At 36.5% G+C, this 23496-nt stretch overlaps 1 protein-coding gene across 1 annotated transcript in view; it reads right to left on the bottom strand.

Annotated features, from left to right (window-relative positions):
* Positions 1 to 295: 295 nt before the first annotated feature.
* Positions 296 to 23496, bottom strand: part of LOC101278311 (cytochrome c oxidase subunit 7B2, mitochondrial) — a 166724-nt gene continuing 143523 nt past the window's right edge. Inside the window, exon 3 of the mRNA XM_012532488.3 lies at positions 296 to 711. Within this exon, the coding sequence (XP_012387942.1) occupies positions 407 to 652 (246 nt within the window). The 5' untranslated portion in view covers positions 653 to 711 and the 3' untranslated portion in view covers positions 296 to 406. The remainder of the gene's footprint in view (positions 712 to 23496) is intronic.

Here is a 23496-nt window from a genome sequence, read left to right as displayed (position 1 = left end):
AAGCATAGTGGTTCAGGTCAGGGAAGGAAAGATAAAGGATGTGAAAAATGGTCAATTATGAATATGTTTTTAAGAAAGATTCAATAGGATTTGCCAAACAATTAAATTAATTTGTTAAGTACCTATGTGTGTATGTCCACTGAAAGATACCTAGCATAAATCATTAAGCAAGAAAAATACATGCTTCCTTAATTCTACTTTCAAATATTTATTATTCATAATCCCCTGTAATCTATACCCACTGCTACTGCCTTGCTTTCAGGCACTATAATGACTATTTTCAGAGACTTTTTAATGTTTTCAAATGCATTTTATTTCTTCGATTATGCTATATTTCAATGCACAGCAGAGTACTGAAATGACAAGCTGACTTTGAGACACTTGTGTATTACAGTAACTGTGATGCTTACTCATCATTCCACTCTTTTGGGGTGGCTCTGCCAACAGGGGAGGGGTTCCATTTTATTCCAACCTGTGTGGCTGTAAACACCCACACAACAACACAGAAAGCGGTTCCACCGGCTAGTATAATATCACCATATTTGTCATGAAAATCTGGTGAGTGTTTTGAGTGGCTCTGTCTTGCCCTCATTTGCTGAATGCTTCGAATCCTGAGGCTACTTAGTGCATTTCTGACCAAGGGAAACATCATGGAGGTATGACAGAACTGCAGTTGATTGAAGCTGCTGGTCTATTTCCTTGCAAAGAAACCTGCAAAAACAAAAGATAGGCGATGACATCTGATCCACGTTTAATTCTTCTCACTTTAAAGGTTTCACCCACACCACGTCTTGCAGTGTGGCCAGGCAGGTAAGTTGTGACATCATGATGTCTGGAGTTGAGTCTTAGCTCTGCCACTGATTAGCTATGTGAACTTGCGCAGTTAGTTAACCCACCGATTAGAGAAATTTTCCATCTTGCTGAACTCCACATGACTTACTTCTACAATAAATTTTGTGTTATCTAGGAGCCTTAAGCCTATTACCCAAAGAACTGAAGCTATAGATTCTAATAACCATATGAAAGCATAAAAAAGGAAAATTCAATGGCAAACTGAGACAACAATGTCCAGCTGATAAAATGGCTAAAATGCCAACATGCCCCACTACTCCAGTGACCTGCCTATGCCTACTATAAACTCTGGTTTCAGTCAGAATTACAAGGCATTCACAGGGTATGTCATACCACCTCCTCTTCTTCTTGCTCCTTTTCTCCATTCCTTTTAACCTCCTTCCCATTTCTCATTTCTACCAGTACTTCTTGCCTTGCACTTTCCTACAGATGAAATTCTACTTGCCTTTTAAATCCCAGTCTAAAAGCCACTGTTTCTGTGAAGTCCTTTCGAAACCTCCCTAGGCTGAATAAGCCAACTCTTCTCTGAGCTTCTACACTTTTATAACCCTTCTTTCACACCATGTGACATGATGCATTCAGTTTATCATTCTTAAAAACAATTTTTTTAGAGTAGTTTTAGGTTCACAACAATATTGAATGGAAAGCACAGAGTCTCCATGTAATTCCTGACTCCATACATGCATGCCTTCTCCATTCTGTACCAGAGTAACATTTGTTATATTTGTTACAATCAATGAACCTAATTACAGTCTTTTATCATATATGTCTTTTGCAAATGTTTTCTTCCAGCTTGTGGCTTGTCTTGTCATTCTCTTGAGGAATTATCTTTACATTCTCCTCCAATAGTCTGCAAAATCTTCAAGATCAAAAGATGTAATTTTGCATACACAATAGCTGACACAAAAGCAAAGAAAGAACATTTCTGAGCTAATCTGAAATATAAATGGACGTTGGTATCCTCATAAGAAGTTAAAACCAACTGAGAACAAGCCAAAAAAATCATGAAATCAGATGTACATGTCCATAATAGCCCTAATAATTCTTTTTTTAAACAGATAATTATACTGAACAAGAGATACAGAAGCAGAAACACATGGAGGAGTTCTTTCCGTCAACGTCTCTTCTCAGTGCAAGCTGTCAAACAGTGCTCAGTCTCTAGCAATGACATATGTTAACTGTGGCCCAAATGCAGGCAACATGGATACAAAAAGGGCCTGAGGTCAGTACTTGTAAACTTATAACTGCTCACTGAGATTTGCAAACGCAAATGATTTTATTCCCAACTTAGAAAACAAGACCCTAAGGTTCTCTTTTATTTCCTACCAGATGGTAAAGTGGTACTTTTCATGATTGGGACAAACAGGACTAAAACAGAACCAAATGCATTTCCTCTAAGGTTCCAAACATTCAAAGTTCTTTCCTGTTAGTCATGAATCTCTTCACCAAAAGGCACTACAGGTTTAATTTGAATTGAATTCAGAGAGTTGGTTGAAAGTGAAATGGATCAGAGTATGACAGGTGCAGCCTTAATCCAGTACAAAAGCACTTGTGCCACACATAGCTTTCAGTCTTTAGGAAGGCACAGAACCAGAGAATAATTTGTGATAATAGGGATCTCTTGTGGATCATCAACTCATGCCTGCTGCTTTATGACAAATTGGTTTCATTATTCCTATCCTTTCAATGTTAAGTTGAAGCTCAAATACTTTGTCTCTAGTGACAATGATCGCATCCCTTTGTAGATTAGTTCATCCTCTGGCTATTCCCATATCTGTGAACATTTTCTTTGCCATCTAAGTCTGAATTTGCTTGTACCAATGTATCCATTATTAAGAATTTTTTTATTAGGAATGCCTTCTGTAGTACCTTTGATCTATTTTTGTTTATAAAACACATGTAAGAGCTAGAAACCCACTGATTAGAGAAATTTTCTATCTTGCTGAACTCCACATGACTTACTTCTACAATAAATTTTGTGTTATCTAGGAGCCTTAAGCCTATTACCCAAAGAACTGAAGCTATAGATTCTAATAACCATATGAAAGCATAAAAAAGGTAAATTCAATAATATAATGCAGGTAAAGAAAATGCTTCTCAAAGTGGATGCTTTCTGATGAAAACCACCTACAAAGAGAAGGAAGAAGACAGATTTCTCTAAGTAATAAGAACAAAGCAGAGGTTCTCTCATGCCTGTGGCAATAAAAGAAAAGAAATATGTTCTGAATAAATATAAATAGTTAAAGGGAGTGAAGTAGCCTATGAGGATGAAAAGGAAAGACTGATTGTCTCATCTACTTTATACAGCAATGCTGAAGCTCAGTTCAGGAAAAATAATTAATACCGGACCTGAATCTAATGGCGATAGGGAGGTATACAGATTTGAAGCTTCACTGGTAACAATAATAATTTTAAATCACTAAAGTCCATAAAAAGAAGTAAAGCATAATGCAGGAAGGAAACTAATACTTATTATATATGCTTGTTTGCCAAACATCATGCCAGAATTTTGCACATCTGCAAAAAGAATGTGAGATGGTGATTATCTCCATTTTACACACAAGAACAAATGACAAGATGTGAACTCAAGTCCTATGATTCTAAATCCAGTGCATTTTTCAACTATGTCATGTTTTCTTAAAGTATATTCAATTCCAAGCATTGGAAACAAACAAACATACAAAGAAACAAAAAGCAATGTGGTTACCAGAGATGGGTCTTTAGTTGAAAATGTTTCACTTCAGTTTACTATATATTTATGGAGTGACTACTGGCATGGCAGGGCCTGGTCTGGGTGCTATTGGTACCACCCCTACTCTTATGGTAGTTCATGGTAGAGGGAGGGGATGGACAGAGCACTGTTATAAGGGAGGAGACAAGGCTACAGAAGAGCACAGGGTGCCCTTAATCCACAGAGGAGAGGTACATTTCAACCTGGGGTTCTAGGAATGGTTTTACAGGAAATGACACCTAGGTTAGATCTTGAAGGATGATTAAGAAACATAAAACACAAAACTGGTGGGGAAAAAAACACGTAGACCAAGTAGCACAAGCGAAAGCACAGACAGCTGAAATAGTATGGGGGCAGGGCAGCCTGATGAGCTCAGTAACACTAAGTAATAAGTGCTGAAGCAGCAAATGCCCACAGATGAGCCTGGAGGGATGAGAAAAGGACCACAACGGACACTGAGGACTTCATATGCCTTGCTGTGGCATCTGGACTCGATTCTGTAAGTCAGTGTTTCCTGTTGTTGAGAAAACCATGCTCAAACTCAAAGCCTTTTATGTGAGTTAACAAAGAGAATTCTTAATTCTGTGATTTTTCCCTTCACAATAATATAAAGAAATACAAGAAAATAATATTCAACTATTCTTTGTTGAATAGTTTGATTCATTTTTAATTTGAAAATTTGTTTTGGTTTCATAGTTGTGTTAAGCTTTAAGCATAAAGAGGATGAATTTGATTTTATGTTTACACATATATAAGTGATTTTATAATCAAATAATTTAAGATGATACAAGTTGAGATGAAATAATGTTTCCTCTTTAAAAAGATGCCATATGTATACCCAGAGAAAACCATAATTCAAAAAGACACATGCATCCCAATGTTCATTGCAGCACTATTTACAATCGCCAGGACATGGAAGCAACCTAAATGCCCATCAACAGACGAATGGATAAAGAAGATGTGGCGCATATATACAATGGAATATTACTCAGCCATAAAAAGGAACGAAATTGAATCATTTGTAGAGACGTGGATGGATCTAGAGACTGTCATACAGAGTGAAGTAAGTCAGAAAGAGAAAAACAAATATCATATATTAACGCATATATGTGCAACCTAGAAAAATGGTACAGATGAACCAGTTTGCAGGGCAGAAATAGAGACATAGATGTAGAGAACAAACGTATGGACACCAAGGGGGGAAAGCGGGGTGGTGGTGGTGGGATGAATTGGGCGATTGGGATTAACATGTATACAATGATGTATATAAAATGGATAACTAGTAAGAACCTGCTGTATAAAAAAATAAATAAAATAAAATTCAAAAAAAAAAGATGCCATATGTAATCCACATTTGAGAAACATTCTTATAGGTGAGGAGAAACTACTGATTGGTTTAATCAGGAAAAGGCTGAGGTGGGAAAAAATCTGGAGGAAAAAATTAAGTGTTTATTTCAATGGTTTATTAAAAAGATGATGAGGATCTGAATTAAGTACTGATAACAGACAGAGAGGAGACAGAATTGAGAAATATTAGGAAAAGAAAATCATACTGATTTGGAAAATAAGTTACTCTAAGCAAATTGTGTATTCTATTCACTTAGCCTCTGCATTAAGATTATGACCAAAACTCTGTCTCAATTTCTGTTAAAAATCAGCAGACATTGACACTGTAGCTTTTAGCTGATCCCAGGGAATTAGAGTTTGGGTGATTTAGATACAGAATGCAGAAAGGTCAAAGGAGACGTAATTGAGGTGTGCTAGGAATGACAGGTCTAGATACGTGAGTAGAACAAAGAGGAGGAATCCTTAAAAGATTTACTGTATGGTCCTAAGGGGGGAAAAAAAAATTTCATCCAGTCTAAGTATAGCCTAACATGGACCAATAAATGACCTGCTTAGCTATGATATAAGGCTTTCTATCTAATTTCAGGAAGAAAATTGGAAACTGTGTCCTACTCCTCAAATGTGTTCAGATAGTACTGTTAAGTATCTCACGGGGAGATAATGCTCAAGAAGCAATCAATACCGAGCTTTCCCAACCTGGACACTATTGATATTGTGGTCCAAGCAATTCTTTGTTGTGGGTGGATGTCCTGTGCCTTGCAGGGGGTTTAGTAGCATTCCTTCCTCTATACACCACATACCAGTAGTACTTCTTTCTCTTTAGTTGTGACACCAAAAATCTATCTCCAGACATTGCCAAATGTCACTTGTGGAGCAAAATCATTCCCTGTTGTGTACAGAGAATTCCACTGTCATATACAGAGTAAAGTGTCTCATCACTTCTCCCACAATCTTCTAAATAGCATTGTTCTATTCAATACAGAAGGCTTAAATTCTAAGAAAATACATTCCCTACTATGGGATGCATGAAGGTTGCCCAACAATATTGTTTTTCCTGAACTAATCTCAATTTTTCAAATTTTTTGTGCAGTATAACTTAGATGAATCACTTAATCTATCTAGGCATCTGCTTCCTCATCCATAAAATTAAAAAGTGGAACTAATTTAGCTTTTCCCAAACCTGCCTGATCCTAAGAGTTATTTGGACTCTTTGTTACAAAATGTAGATTCCTGGGCTCCATGTCAAATGTATTGTAACAGAGTATCCAGGGGAGTAGCCTGAGAATCTATATTTTTTTAAACAAGTTCTCAGGACAGTCTTGTCATCAGACAAGTTTATGGAACACTGAATCAGAGAATCTCTAAGGTCCTATCCAGCTCTAATACTCTAGACCTTTCAAAGAGAAAAACATTTTAGGAAGACCATTTATTCTTTTAGGCCACTGAAAGAGTACAGTAGTAATTGAATTCACCACCATGGTAATTTAGAAAGCAGTACCCGAGTAACCTGAAAGAGTTATAGGGACCCCCTGGGAATAAGTTAGTCAACAGAAACATTTGGCGGCATTTAAAAACATTAAAAGCACTAGTAACACTGGTGTTCTGCTGTATAACGAATGATACACTTTCAAAGCTAAGGCTCCTAGACTCCATTACTCAACTGTAACATCTTTATTTCCACCTTTTATTTCTACTCTTCTTTGACAGCTTCAGAACAACAGAAAACAAGAAACAGTAAAAAGGCAATCTTCTTGAAATGAAATGCACCTAACCTGCAGTGTCTTCCGTTCATTTATGTATTTCTCAGAAAAGTAGGTTGCTCAAGGAGGGATTAAGTGTACATGGAGCAGTGTCTCCCATCAGGATTACTTAAGCCTTCAGCCTTTTTGTAACAGGAAATCTGGGAACCCTGCACAAGCAATGCTGCTGGTGGAAAAGCTGAAAAATGGTTCTGTTTCAGATGTGATGGTATCATCTCCTGAGTCAATGAATCAATGGACGGTACAGCCATTTGATTAAGGCTGTAGATTATGTCACTTTATTAAGCCTAAAAAGTGACATAACGGACGTTACCTCAACAAATAAACAGGCAGATTACAGCGGTGGATTATTATGCCAGGAGGGAGAAATGACAGAGTGGACAACTCGCGAATCAATGTCCTTAAATGGCACATGTTGCTCCAAGGGTGAAGGGATATAAGGTATGTACTCTCCCTCAGGTACTGCTTCCCATGGCCACCATGAACAGACTGTTTCTATCCTATATAGAATGCTGAAGGTATTCAATAATGTCCATCCTGGGAATAACCACAGCGTTCATTCAGGCAATTCCTTTTATGAACCTAATTACATTAATGTGGTTCACTCATGAATCCCATTATATTTTTTTAGTCACAAAGTGCTCTCAACTATACTCACTTTTTCCCTTTCTGATAGCTATGTGTAAGAGAACAAAACAATAACAGAGACATTGGGAGCTATTCTCCATGCCACACTGCACGTCAAAGGCATGACTGTTCTCTATTAAACTTTATTTTGTTCTCTATTAAACTTTAGTAGGCCCAGAAAATTTCCTTTGAGCCCATGTTATTTTTACATTACAGGCCATTTCAAATATTGGAAATTACAAGGACTGAATAACAAATCCTTGTTATTTCAAGCAATGTATTAAGTGTTAGAAAGTGGGCTGCTGTGCTTCCTCCCAAAAGATTTTATATTAACTACATTCCATGGCTTGTAGGTTGTGATATAGTCACAGCTAGAAGAGTCTATTTCAGTGGATCTGGCAAATCAAAACATCTGGATAAATGCATAGCATTTCTCCAACTTAATCTTAGAAAAGAAAGAGATCGTGGTTATAATAAATTCTAGAAACTTTGAAAAGTTTATCCAGAAAATGATATGGAGCCATTGAAAGACATTAGGAACGTGAGTAATGGGGTCAAATTTGCAGCTTAGACATTACTCTGGGGTGGGGAAGAGTTTGCAGGGGAATAATGCAGATGTTAGTGAGTAATAGTAAGCACTTGTACAGTTCACCCAGTCAAGATCTTAAAATGTGCCAGTCCCTTATTTCTGCAGTCATTATATTTCTGCATCCAATCCTTTGTTTTGCAGAGCCAGACCACAATTCTTTTGCACACGCACACAAAGGTGAGAGCCTCTGAGGATCCACCTCAGGCCACTGGAACTCTCAGAACTTGACATATAAACTGGAATGTGAGAATTTATTTTATTAACTTTAACAAAAGAATATTCCATTCCAGTGACTGGCATACATAATTTATCTTTTAGCTTAACTGGCTTGACACTGATTCCAAATCATGAAGTAAACTTCTATCAGTATTTCCCCAAACACGTGCCTATTTCAGTAGTTCTGTTTGATGCTAGCGGGTGTTATTTATAAAAAGGGCTTCCGTGTCATGTAAGTTTGAGAAATATGCAGGTAACAAAGTCAAATTCTTTTTTACTTAAGTACTTCCCAAACCTCTATGGTGCTAACGCATACAGCGATTCTCTGAGAGGGATACCATGTGGTGCTTTCCAAACTTAGCTGAGCACGCCATGCTTTTTTCCCTCTGGAGCATATCTCCATATTCGTGTTTTCCAGAACACATTTTGGGGAATACCAAAGGATGTCTCTGTGTTCTCAAGGCTGTTACACCATTGTACTCATTTTAAATTGTTTAATAGTTCCAGGAGGCATTTCACAAACTAAATCACTTCCTTGTGGGGACTCGTAACATATGACTCAGGGAGTACAGAGGGTGTGGTAAGCCTAGGGTATCATAACAATACCCACAGCAATTAACTCTTGCCTTCGTTATGTGAGTCTAACTTTTGCAGTTTTAGTATTTGTGCAGATGTTTTTCTCCTCTCCACATCTACCTTTATTCATTAAATACTCTATGAGCAGAAAGATTGTATGATTTTTCAGTGGCCATTAGAGTTGCATCAGTGACCCCTTGTTGCATAATTTGAAACTTTCATCTAAACCTTGAAATGAAAATGTACAAGCCATTCTTGTCTTTAAGTATATCACTGATATAGTCATATAAAGTAAAGAAAAAAATAAAATATTTAACTTTTAGATATCTTGAAAGACACGTTTTCCAAGTGTTTCTATTTTTCATGAAAATTGTTTTCAGGTGCTAACCAGAAATTAGGCTAGTAGGGGTCTACTCCAGAAGTTAATTCTGATCAAATCCACATTGGATTGGAATACTTAGTACTGCAAAATAATACTTTCCCTGTTGTTTCCGAAAATTCCAGATTTTTAAATTTCCTACTTGGACTACCTCTGCCCTCCTAAACTCTGTTCAAAATATATCTGTAAATAAAACCTTTATGAGTAAGGCTTTTGTTATTGCCATCACCTGGGCAACTTATGGAGCATTTGCAGAGAAATTCCATTTGATGAGAAGAGCACTTCACAGCCCTGAAGTAGTAACTGTGATCACTTTGCAAGTTGGTTTACCAGGCCAGTTCTGTCTTTCAGTATAATTTATTTTTTTCTTTTCACTTTCATAAAATTTTGGAAACTTCTTGAAAACTCTTAACAAGATGTTGGCATTCTACTTTTTGTTTTCTTTTCCATTTAGAATTCATTATTTGGAAGTGAGAAAGACTTTGGCCAGAGGGGCTGACTTTAGTAAACTGATTTTTTTCTTTGTAGATCCTCAGAAGAAACAGTGAGACAGGATGCACTTTGCCAAACCTTGGGGCAGGGTGCCTGCTTTAGTGAACTGATATTTCATTTTAGTTTTTCTTTTAAATTCCTGAGGGAAAAAGGCTAAAGAAGAAAGCAAACCTGAAGGAGGTTACCCATCTAAACACATACAACAGAAATTCAGAACAGATTCTTGTTTTGAAGTCTTAAGATTTCCAATTAGAATTCTGGTTTCAAAGAGGTTACTTTCAGTTTCTTTAATCTAATGAAGTCTAAAACTTCATAGACTAAAAGGGTATGCTTAAACTAAATTGGCATAATTTAACCATTTGAACATTTGTTAAGGGAGAAGTGAGATTTACATGCAAATAGGCCATAATTATGATTACACATACAATTTATGCAGCTTAGAACGATAGCTGATGGTGGATCTGTGGGCTTCTTATATAATGTATTTTATCACATTAATTGAATTGTAGATTGAACATCATATTATAATCCTCATAAAAATGTGTTGTTAACGTTACTAAGAAATAATAGCAGATAAGCCTGAGAGACTTCTTTGAGAACAAATGTAGATAATTTATAAGACTGGGTAGACACAAAATAATGAGTTAAGATTGTTAGAATCTAATTGTGTTTTGAATTAATAATATCCAAAGTGAAGCAATTACCTGCTTTTACTTCATAGTTCATGATTTTGCAGTTTCACCTATAACTTTATAATTTATATTAAAGAGGCAGAGAGAATAACTAGAAATAACTAAGAAAATCTTGGAATTAATACTGGGAAAATAAACCAGAGCCATGCTTCAGAAGCACATGTTCCCTCCAGGACTGGATTTAAGCTAAATTGTGAAAATGTTTCCTTTAAGTATGCCTTATAATCAATGTCACGTATTATGTAAGAGCCTACAAATGGTATTTGCCAAAATATTGGGAAAGTCCCAAAATATTGATACAACATACACCCAGCAGCTAGATGATTCTGGGGATTCCCTACATAAAACATTCATTTATTTAACTAGAGAAAATAGTTTCAGAACAACAACAACAAAAATACCTTAAGCCAAAAGAGCAATTTATATTATGTGAACTGTACACAACGTGAGAATGTGTAGAAGGACACTATTCCATGGAAAATGGGATCTAGTTTCAAACAGCAATTAACGAACCTTGGAAAATTCCTGAGTTTCCATTTTTTTTTCTTGCACCCCATCCAGTTTCCACCTCATCATTCAACATAAATAGATATTACAAAGATAAATAATGGCCCCTCTGTCCCTAAAATGGACATATTAAGTCACTTTTCTTGAATTTTCCACTATAATAATACCAATGACGCACTCTTCCTCTGGATACCTTCTCTTCAATTAGCTTCTATAATATTCCCTTAGTTTTCTTTCTATTTCTATTTCTATGGCTATTTCTTCTTTACAAACTCATCTTTCTGTAACAGGTCCTTAGTGAAGGAGTTCTTCAAGGCTAAGACATAGGTTTGATTTTCACTTTATATTCTCTCTCTCTCTCTCTGTCTCTCTCTGTCTCTGTCTCTGTCTGTCTGTCTGTCTGTCTCTCTCTCTCTCTCTCTCTCTCTCTCTCTCTCTCTCTCTCTCTCTCTCTCGGTATTCCTAGGCAATCTAATAAACGTTATCATCAAAGGGCAATTAGACGACTCCCAAATTACGTCTCCACATATAAACCCTCTTCTTAGATCCTGGGCAATACATTAAACTGCCTTCTTAACATCTCTCCCAAGATAATTCAAATTCCAAAATAATTCAAACATAATTCAAAGATAATTTGATGTCTAAAAAATCAATAGGCATAAGTGTACAACCATGCCCTTCCACTCTCAAACTTGGTCTTTACCAATGTTCCCCAAACCACTACACATCACTTCCACACATGTAGTTGAGAAAGTTAAGCTCAGAAATCCTTTGTGATACTTTCAATTCCCTTGAAACATTTAATATATTCATTGGCTTCTTTTATTTGTTTACTTTACTTTTATTTTATTTTATTTTTAACATCTTTATTGGAGTAAAATTGCTTTACAATGGTGTGTTACTGTCTGCTGTATAACAAAGCGAATCAGCTATACATATATATATATTCCCATATCTCCTCCCTCTTGCGTCTCCCTCCCACCCTCCCTACCCCACCCCTCTAGGTGGACATAAAGCACCGAGCTGATCTCCCTGGGCTATGCAGCTGGACTATCTCCCTGGGCTATCTATTTTATATTTGGTACTGTATGTAAGTCCATGCCACTCTTGCACTTCGTCCCAGCTTACCCTTCCCTCTCCCCGGGTCCTCAAGTTCATTCTCTACATCTGCGTCTTTATTCCTGTCCTACCCCTAGGTTCTTCAGAACCTTTTTTTTTTTTTAATTCCATATATATGTGTTAGCATATGGTAATTGTTTTTCTCTTTCTTACTTCACTCTGTTTGACAGTCTCTAGGTCCATCCACCTCATTACAAATAACTCAGTTTCTTTTCTTTTTATGGCTGAGAACTATTCCATTGTATATACGTGCCACATCTTCTTTACCTATTCATCTGTCGATGGACACTTAGGTTGCTTCAATGTCGTGGCTATTGTACATAGAGCTGCAACAAACACTGTGGCACATGACTCCTTTTGAATTATGGTTTTCTCTGGGTATATGCCCAGTAGTGGGGTTGCTGGGTCATATGGTAGTTCTATTTTTAGATTTTAAGGAACTTCCATACTGATCTCCATAGTGGCTGCATCAATTTACATTCCCACCAACAGTGCAAGGGGGTTCCCTTTTATCTACACCCTCTCCAGCATTTATTGTTTGTAGACTTTTTGATGATGGCCATTCTGACCAGTGTGAGGTGATACCTCATTGTAGTTTTGGTTTGCATTTCTCTAATGATTAGTGATGCTGAGCATCCTTTCATGTGTTTGTTGGCAATCTGTATATCTACTTTGGAGAAATGCCTATTTAGGTCCTCTGTCCATTCTTGGATTGGGTTGTTTGTTTTTTTGATATTGAGCTGCATGAGCTGCTTATAAATTTTAGAGATTAGTCCTTTGTCAGGTGCTTCATTTGCAAATATTTTCTCTCGTTCTGAGGGTTGTCTTTTCATCTTGTTTATGGTTTCCTTTGCTGTGCAAAAGTTTTTGAGTTTCATTAGGTCCCATTTGTTTATTTTTGTCTTTATTTCCATTTCTCTAGGAGGTGGATCAAAAAGGATCTTGCTGTGATTTATGTCATACAGTGTTCTGCCTATGCTTTCCTCTGAGAGTTTTATAGTGTCTGGCCTTACATTTATGTCTTTAATCCATTTTGAGTTTATTTTTGTGTATGGTGTTAGGGAGCGTTCTAATTTCATTCTTTTATATGTAGCTGTCCAGTTTTCCCAGCACCACTTATTGAAGAGGCAGTCTTTTCTCCACTGTATACTCTTGCCTACTTCATCAAAGATAAGGGGACCACAGGTGCATGGGTTTATCACTGGGCTTTCTATCCTGTTCCAAAGATCTATATTTCTGTTTTTGTGCCAGTATCATACTGTCTTGATTACTGTAGCTTTGTAGTATAGTCTGAAGTACAGGAGCCTGATTCCTCCAGCTCCATTTTTCTTTCTCAAGATTGCTTTGGCTATTCTGGGTCTTTTGTGTTTCCATACAAATTGTGAAATCTTTTGTTCTAGTTCTGTGAAAAATGCCAGTGGTAGTTTGATAGGGATTGCACTGAATCTGTAGATTGCTTTGGGTAGTAGAGTCATTTTCACAATGTTGATTCGTCCAGTCCAAGAACATGGTATATCTCTCCATCTGTTTGTATCATCTTTAATTTTTTTCATCTGTGTCTTATAGTTTTCTGCATACAGGTCTTTTGTCCCCTTAGGTATGTTTATTCCTAGGTATTTTATTCTTTTTGTTGCAATGGTAAATGGGAGTGTTTCCTTAATTTCTCTTTCAGATTTTTCATCATTAGAGTATAGGAATGCAAGAGATTTCTGTGTATTAATTTTGTGTCCTGCTACTTTACCAAATTCATCGATGAGCTCTATTAGCTTTCTGGTAGCATCTTTAGGATTCTCTATGTATAGTATCATGTCATCTGAAAACAGTGACAGTTTTACTTCTTCTTTTCTGATTGGATTCCTTTTATTTCTTTTACTTCTCTGATTGCTGTGGCTAAAACTTCCCAAACTATGTTGAATAACACTGGTGAGAGTGGGCAACCTTGTCTTGTTCCTGATCTTAGTGGAAATGGTTTCAGTTTTTCACCATTGAGAATGATGTTAGCTGTGGGTTAGTCTTATATGGCCTTTATTATGTTGAGGTAAGTTCCCTCTATGCCTACTTTCTGGAGGGTTTTTATCATAAATGGGTGTTGAATTTTGTCGAATGCTTTTTCTCCATCTATTGAGATGATCATACGGTTTTTCTCCTTCAATTTGTTAATATGGTGTATCACATTGATTGATGTGCATATATTTGACAAATCCTTGCATTCCTGGGATAAACCCCACTTGATCATGGGGTTTTCTGATCCTTTTAATTGCTGTTGGATTCTGTTTGCTAGTATTTTGTTGAGGATTTTTGCATCTACATTTATCAGTGATATTGGCCTGTAGTTTTCTTTTTTGTGTGACACCTTTGTCTGGTTTTGGTATCAGGGTGATGGTGGCCTCATAGAATGAGTTTGGGAGTGTTCCTCCCATTTTGGAAGTGTTTGAGAAGGAGAGGTGTTAGCTCTTCTCTAAATGTTTAATAGAATTCACCTGTGAAGCCATCTGGTCCTGGCCTTTGTTTGTTGGAAGATTTTTAATCACAGTTTCAATTTCAGTGCTTGTAATTGGTCTGTTTATATTTTCTATGTCTTCCTAGTTCAGTCTCAGAAGGTTGTGCTTTTCTAAGTATTTGTCCATTTCTTCCAGGCTGTCCACTTTATTGGCATATAGTTGCTCGTAGTAATCTCTCATGATCCTCTGTATTTCTGCAGTTTCAGTTGTTACTTCTCCTTTTTCACTTCCAATTCTATTAACTTGAGTCTTCTTACTTTTTTTCTTGATGCATCTGGCTAGTGGTTTATCAATTTTGTTTATCTTCTCAAAGAAATTTTCATCCTAAAGACATCTCAAATCCATTAATTTCTTTCTATCTAAAGTGTATCTATCATAGCTCAACTTTTCTTCACATGCTTTCCTTAAATGGCATTCCCACAGCATCTCTGCCATCCCCCGTCTATTCTCCCAACTGCTCATAAGTGATCTCTTTCTGTTTGCTTGGGATTTTGCGTCTTTGTTTCCTCCCTAGCTTTACTGAGGTATAACTGACATATGACATCATGTAAATTTGAGGTGTATAATGTGGTGATCTGATGTATGTATACTTTGTGAAATGATTACAACAATAAAGTTTGCTAATCCATCACCTCACATAGTTATCGTGTGTGTGTGTGTGTGTGTGTGTGTGTGTGTGTGTGTGTGTGAAAGAGAGAGAGAGAGAGAGAGACAGAGACAGAGACAGAGACGGAGAGAGATATGAGGGTATTTAAGATCTACTTTCTTAGTAAATTTCAAGTTTACAGTACAATATTGTTAATATGTATAACAAACTATCAATTAGAGTTTCGGAACTTGTAACTGGAAATTTGCACCCCTTAACACACATCTCCCCATCTCCCCCACCCCCTGTCCCTGAAAACCACCAATCTACTCTGTTTCTACAAGATCAGGTGTTTTGTGTGTGGGGTTTTTGTTTTTTTTTTTGATACCACTTATAAGTGAGATCACAGAGAATTTGTCTTTCTTTGTCTGATTTATTTCCCTCAGCATAATGCCCCCTAGGTTTATCCATGTTGTCCCAAATGGCAAGATTTCATTCGTTATGGCTGAATAATATTCCATTATGCATAGATAGATAGATAAATACATACACACATAGATATAGTATAGATATACATGCCACATTTTATTTATGTATTAATTTGTCAACAGACACAGGTTGTTTCCATATCTTGGCTATTGTGAATAATGCTGCAAAAAACGTGGGGGAGTAGATATCTCTTTGAGATACTAATTTTGTTTCTTTTGGATATGTACCCAGAAATGGGATTACTGGATCATGTGTTAGTTTTATTTTTATTTTTTTGAGGAACCTCCATACTGTTTTCCATAATGGCTACCCCAATTTATATTCCCACCAACAGTGCACAAGTATCCCCTTTTCTCCATATCTTCTACAACACTTGGTATCTGTTGTCTTTTTGACAGTAGCCATCCTAACAGGTGTGAGGTGCTATTTCACCATGGTTTTGATTTGCATTTTCCTGATGATTAGTGATGTTGAACACCTTTTCATGTACCTATTGACCATGTGCATATCTTCTTTGGAGAAATGTCTATTCAGGTCCTTTTCCCATTTTCTAATTGGATTATTTGTTTGTTTGTTTACTACTGAGTTGTAAAAGTTCTTTATATATTTTGTATATTAACCCCTTATCAGAAATATGGTTTGCAAATATTTTCTCCCATTCCATAGGTAGCCTTTTCATTTTGTTGGTTGTTTCTTTTGCTGTGCAGAATCTTTTCACTTTGATGTAGTTCTACTTGTTTATTTTTGTTTTTGCTGCCTGTGGTTGGATGTCAAAATTTAAAAACACATTGCCAAGACTAAGAACTAGGAGCTTCTTCTATATGTTTTCTTATAGGTGTTTTATGATTTCAGGTTTTACATTTACATCTGTAATCCTTTTCAAGTTAAATTTTATGAGTGGTGCAAGATAGGGGTCTAGTTTAATTCTTTAGTGTGTGGATATCCAGTTTCCCCAATACCATTTATTGAAGAGACTATCATTTCCCCAATGTGTGTTTTTGTTGCCCTTGTCAAAATTAGATGACCACATACATGTGGATTTATTTCTGGCCTCTCTACTCAGTTCCATTGATCTATGTGACTGTTTTTAATGCCAGTACATACTGTTTTGATTACTATAGCTTTGTAATATAGTTTGAAATAAGTAATTGTGATGCTTCCAGTTTTGTTCTTCTTTCTCAAGATTGCTTTGGCTAATTATGGTCCCTATGGTTTCATAAGAATGTTAAGATTATTTTCCTATTTCTTTGAAAAATGCCACTGGTATTTGGTAAGGATTGCATAGACTATATAGATCACTTTGGTAGTATGGACATTTTTACAATATAAGTTCTTCCAATTCATAAACATGTGATATCTTTCCATTTATTTGTGTCTTCCACAATTTCTTTCATCGATGCCATAGTTTTCAGTGTACTGGTCTTTCACCTCCTTGGTTAAATTCATTCCTAGGTATTTTATTGTTTTTAATGATACTGTAAATGTGATTGTTTTATTTCTTTTTCAGATAGTTCATTATTAATGTATAGAAATGCAACTGATTTTTGCATGTTGATTTTATACCCTGCAACTTTACTGAAAATTTTTTTGGTGGATTCTATAGGATTTTCTATGTGAAGTATCATGTCATCTGGAAACAGAGACACTTTTACTTCTTTCTTTCCAACTTGCATGCCTTTTATTTACTTATTTTTCTTGCCTGATTGCTCTGGCTAGGACTTCCAATACTATGTTGAATAAAAGTGGCAAGAGTGTGCACCCTTGCATTGTTCCTGATCACAGAGAAAAAACTTTCAGCTTTTCACCATTGAGTATGATGTTAGCTGTGGGCTTGTCATATATGGCCTTTATTACGTTGAGGTACATTCTTTCTATACCCAATTTTTTGAGAGTTTTTATCATGAAATGATTTTGAATTTTGTCAAATGCTTTTTCTGCATCTACTGAGATGATCATATGATTTTTATCTTTCATTCTGTTAATGTCCATATCACATTTAGTGGTTTATATATGTTAAACCCTCCTTCACCAGGGATCTAAAAGCAGAAATATGACTGTATCACGTCCACACTGACAAATCTGTTATGTTCTCAGATGATTTGCTTTTAAAATGTTTAAATACAAATAGTATGATATACATGTGACTAAATTAACCTCGTTTACAGTTTAGGGGTTGTTAGTTAGCATTTGAAGTACACTAACCAGGAATGCACACGTCAGGAATGGTTACATATGCACCTGACATATAACCATAGAAATAGATATCAGAGGGTTTAATTAGCATGAAGAATGTTAGAAACAATTTTTCACTGATAATATGAGTTGTATTCAAGATACATGGTTCACTAGAAATGTTATATTAGGGCTAATACTCTTGCATTAATGAAGAATGAAAATCTCGCAAGCATATTGTCCTGATAAACTGGGAACAGCCCTTTAGTTCTAGAGTTCTAATGGTCCTGAGTTTATCTACTGTATGCAGAATTCTACTATGTAATTAAACAATCCGGTTGGCTGCTCCTGCATTTATAAAGAATATCATCGGCCTTGTTTTAATGTAAGAAGTATGCCAAAGTGTCTAAGGATAGTGCCTGAATTTATGTTCTCATGACTTCTTTCTATTCAATGCCATATATCTGATAGTATTAAATTGAAGAATTTCTTTCATAATAATACCATCCATGTGAACAACCTACTCAAACTATTAGTGAATACAAATATTTACCAAAAGAACCTGACAATGGTGAAAGGCCAAATTGTTTTAGGTCAGGACACAGTACCACTCAATAGTTTATTATTACTTTTCAGATAAAGACTTACATCTTTGATATGACTATCCCAGTCTGCTTTGGCTGCCATGAAAAAATACCATGGATTGCATGACTTAAACAGAATTTTATTCTTTTACAGTTCTGGAGGCTGGAGATTCTAAGACCAAGGCCCAGCAAGGTTTGTTTTCTGGTAAGGGCTCTCTTCCTGACTTATAGACATCTACTTCCTTGTGTGTCCTCACATGGCAGAGACATAACAAGCTCTGCTATCTTCTTTCTCCTCTTATAAGGACACCAGCCTTATTACATTAGGGCCCCACCCTTATGACGTGACTTAAGCTTGATAACCCCACAGGCCTTATCTCCAAAAACAGTCACATTGGGGGTTAGGGCTTCCACATATGGATTTTAGGGAGACACAAACATTCAGTCCATAACAATGACCTATAAGGCTTATATGATCCTTGACCATTTAGTCAGCAACATCTCACACAAATCTTCTATTCACTGCCTGCATTCCAGTTACATGTGGACTTCTTTCAGTTTTTGGAACTCCTATTCCTTCTCTCCACTGTGTTTGCTGAGTTTTCTCCTCTTACTTCATGTAGCCAATTCTAACTCATCCTTCTGTTATAAGCTCAAATTGTTCTCAGAGAGACCTTTATATTTTCTCATTGATTGTTTCAATTACTTAAAAATAAAACAAAACAAAACAAAAACTAGGTCTATGACATGACTCATTTGGAATTTTATTGAAGCACACATATGAATTTGTTACTGTTGGTGGTGGAGTTCGTGGCATGGTATATAGTGAGTATTTGTATGTCTACTTTAGGATCTACTTCTTTTTTTTTTTTTTTTTGCGGTACGTGGGCCTCCCACTGCTGCGGCCCCTCCTGCCGCGGAGCACAGGCTCCGGACGCGCAGGCTCAGCGGCCACGGCTCACGGGCCCAGCTGCTCCGCGGCATGCGGGATCCTCCTGGACCAGGGCATGAACCCGCGTCCCCCGTATCGGCAGGCGGACTCCCAACCACTGAGCCACCAGGGAAGCCCAGTATCTACTTCTTATGCCAACATTTTCTTTTAACTTCCATTAGAAAATGTGGAAGTTAATTATTATCTTCATTTTAGAGCAGATGAAGTTGAGAAGATTTTATGCTATGCTGTTATTTGTAAATTTGAGTATTTATTGAAATACCAGTAAAAAACCAGACACATTCTCTGGCCTCTAGGAGCTTACACAGGTCACTGGGAAAGAAGTCATTAAACAGCCACAATCAGATACAACTACAGTATGGGATAAATTCTATAAAATGCCAAGTATTAATAACTTTAAAGTTATTTTATAATCAGTGGGCAGGAAAGACCTCTCTGAGCAAAAGACATCTATGGTGAGACCAGACAATGACTAGAAATGTTCCAGTAGAAGAGAAGGAAGGAAAGTCTAAGAAGGCTCAACACACATGGAGGCCCAGAGCTAGAGACTGAAAGAAGCTCAGTGTGACTGGAGAATTGTGAACTGGAGGGAAACCAGCATATGAAAGTTAGGAAATATTGGTAGAAGGCAGTAATGCAGAACTTTGAAAGCCTCAAGGGGATTTTGGATTTTATTTATAAGTATAATACTTTAATTTTTATATATAACCATTAGTTACAGTATTGCTCCATAAAAATTGGGGTACTATTCAATCAGAATTCAGTGAAAATTTTCCTATAGCAATTAAGATAATCTAGTCTAGATATACTGCTGTCTAATGTTCTAAGCTGAGAATAATAGAGCACAGATAATCTAGAGAAGTGGGTGGTGTTAGGGCCCTTGAAGACAATCAATCTTCTTCTCTTTCTCAAGAAAGCCATTATCTCAGCTATATATTTGCCAGGAATTAGATGACAAGTCAATTCATGTCTCTGCATTCAGGTAAGTGCCTAAACATGCAGACAGTCTCTATGTGTTTTCTGATGAAACTTTAATATATTTTCATCTCCAGAAGTGGAGGTAACAAAGCTGGTATTACATGAAGAAAAGAATAACGAGGCATTCCACCCCAGCCAAAGAAAAGGAAATTATAAAAATAGCTGTGTGTTGAGTCAAAATCTCTTTCATAGAGTGTTTTTAATTAAGATTTATATTTGCAGTAATGTGGCAGGATACACAGAATTGTATCCATCTCAAAGTAGAGGTTTAGTGATGGAGGAAGCCAGTCAAATAAGCGCAGGAGGTTGGACAGCATTTATTCTGAGATCTTTTCCCCAAAAAGTGAATTGGAACTTCAGTTTTCATGGTTTCATTGTGTATGGAAACTAGTATCCAAAGCCCAAACCTGTCCAAGGCAGAAATCTGTCTTCTTACAACTGAGATTATAAAGGGTTATATCTTCAGGGAAAGGGTAGGCCAGAAATAACCCACTCTGCAGAAAACTACAAGAAAACTAACTCTGTCAAACCTTGAAACTGCCTAGAGAGCACTGGTTAAAAATGGTGGATAAGATTTTAGAACCACAAACTGGCTTCTCTCAGGTTTACAGCCCAATTTCACACGGTCATCTGAAAGCCCACAAACTGAGAATATAATTAAGAGAGCCTAGACTCACAGAAGTAAATGTAAATCCTTTCCGGAAGAACACATCTCTACCCCAGATCTCAAAGGATTTTCACAATTAAAAGTCTAAGGAAAATGAGCAGCTCATAAACAAAGTACAAAACACAAAAGAAACAAGGCATCACAAGCAAGCACCAGAAGAAATAATAGAAGAAACTGACTCAAGAGTACTTTGGATGATGGAATTATCAGAGACAGTCTCCCTGATAAACATATTTATGACATTTGAATATTTTTTTAATCTTAAAATATACATTGTGAACAAGAAACTATATAGAATGACTAAGAAGATTTGAAAAGGAACCAAAAAGAATTTCTAAAAATATAAATAAAATTAAAAACCCAATGAATGGGTTTAATGGCAGTTAGTCACAAGTAAAGAGAGAATTAGTGAAGAAGAAGGTAACTATGAGGAAATTATTCAAAATTCAGCAGAGAGAAACAAAGAAAAAAGTATGAAGAAAGGTTTTTGATGTGTTCAGATGCCTAGAAGAGAACTCAGACCACACTGATGAGTGTACATGGCAGCAAATTACAGTAAAATATGCCTTCCAACTGGGCCTCTCAGAGATTTCCTCCTTCTTTTGACCCTTAAAACCAATCTGGCCTTTAATTTCTCAGTCACTTGAGCTGCCTGCAAATCAAACACAGGAAAACTTCTTGGAAGGCAGGTGAGTTACTTACATAGGAAGCTAAATATTCTCTTAGCAAGGCCTCAGCCCTTGCTCAATCAGAGGCTTTTTTTTTTTCAGTGAGTAGAAAAAGCTTTAAAAAGAATGCTATGCCAGCAGAAGTCAGAGCTCCCTGAAAAATTGCCCTTCCTTCTATGTGTACAACTTGCTTGTCAGCAGAACCAGTAGCAGGGGGCCACCTAAATGGTAGCATCTGAAGTGCAATATAGCTTCCTGCTGTTTTCATGCAGCCAAGGTATCCATTAAAGATCTGGCACAGCTTCCAGAGCCACATTAGAAATGGCCTTTACTAAATACACAGTCTCCTCTTCCTTCCACATACAGATTATACTGCTGTAATTGGTCATTCATTCCTACTGTGTTTTCCTAGTCCCAAGAGAGGGGAGAGAGATGAACTGTTCCTGTATGTGTTATGGTACCACTGTTTCTTGCTGAGAAAGTATGGATAGAATTAAGGCTGAGAATGCATTTTCCAGAACTACTAGTTTCTTTTAGTTTTATGTTTGTAATCTGAATGCTTGGACTCAATATCCCAAGCAGTTTGAAACTCAAAGGTTCATTGCTTTGCCCCAGGGAAATATGGATCTCTGCTGGCCAAACATGATGAATTGCTTTTGGTTATGCCCTTCTCAGACCTTTGGAAGCATTAGGGAATAAAAATCAAGAGAGCCCAGGAGAGATCAGAAATTCTAACTACAGGTCATAAGTTGTTGAGAAGAGTGAACTACAAAAGACCTAAAACTCCCATCATTTATTAAGGCAACTTACTGATTTCTTTAATCATGACTGTCATATAATCATCTATTGTATTTTTTTAAACTACTTCTGAGACTGCAAATAACCACATGAATGGTATGATCCTGGGTGCAGGATCCAGGAAATTCTAGTCTCAGCTCTGCAACTTCATTAACTATGTGATCTTGGGCAGGTTGCAAAATTTCCTTGCTTCATTTTCCTTATATATAAATAAGAATAATGATAACTATTGCAGTCTAAGGGGAAATGGCTTATAAGAGGTTTAATGAGAGTAGGAATAGGTGACAATGGAATACAGTGTCCAACAGAGGAGAACAAAAGGGCTTTTAGCTCTATAATTGCATATTCTAAACTTTATTAAGAAGGCCTGCCCTCTGATTTTTTTCCCACTTAATCAAAAACATTAATAATAGGGAGTCTTTTATTCATATTTGCATTTCTAGCACTTATGGAGTATCTTCCATATAAAAGTTCTCAATAAATGTTTGCTGAGTGAATAAATTCTGATAGAGTTAAATCAAGATAGGTGTCCAACTATAGCACCATATCAGAGATGACAAGGAAATGAGGATGTATACATCACAGTTTTCATATGTCACATCAGTTAAATGGAAATATATACATATAGACATATAGATATATATAGCTGCTTGCTTCAGTTTTCTTTTCTATAAAGGGTATAACTTCATGAACTTAAAAAAGAAATGTCCCATTTCCCCGTTTTTGTGTGTATGTGATCTTTTACGTTAAATGGTCTTAGAGCAGACCCAAGGATAGAATCCTATTCCTACCAATGGTGACTCAGGTGGTTTAGTTAGACTTCAAATTGTCTTTGATGTATTTTTCATAGGACTACATTTAAATCTTCAAGCACAAAATAAGGCCTTTCATCCTGCTCCTGACCATTTCTATCAGAGTTCATGAACATGATCTTAATTCAACCTAATTTCACCCTAATTTAACGGACTCTACATGTACTTCAATAATTATCTCTCCACCCCTGCCAAATCATAGGAACTTAAGAGGCAAGAGATCCAGCACAAGGCAGGTATGAGGTGTATATTCTATATAATTTCTTAAGTGGAAAATCAAAGTTTCAACTATATGAACTAAGTATGAGGCCACCAGAGAATTCAAATATCATTTATATTTGAAGTTGCATCCACATATGTGTTTATATATAAAGATATATGCATATACATATACAGACAAAA

This window comes from Orcinus orca, chromosome 4, assembly GCF_937001465.1.
Source record: "Orcinus orca chromosome 4, mOrcOrc1.1, whole genome shotgun sequence".
NCBI classification, from domain to species: domain Eukaryota; kingdom Metazoa; phylum Chordata; class Mammalia; order Artiodactyla; family Delphinidae; genus Orcinus; species Orcinus orca.
Note: the sequence above shows the minus strand (reverse complement) of the source record. Positions and strands in the feature narration are given on the sequence as shown.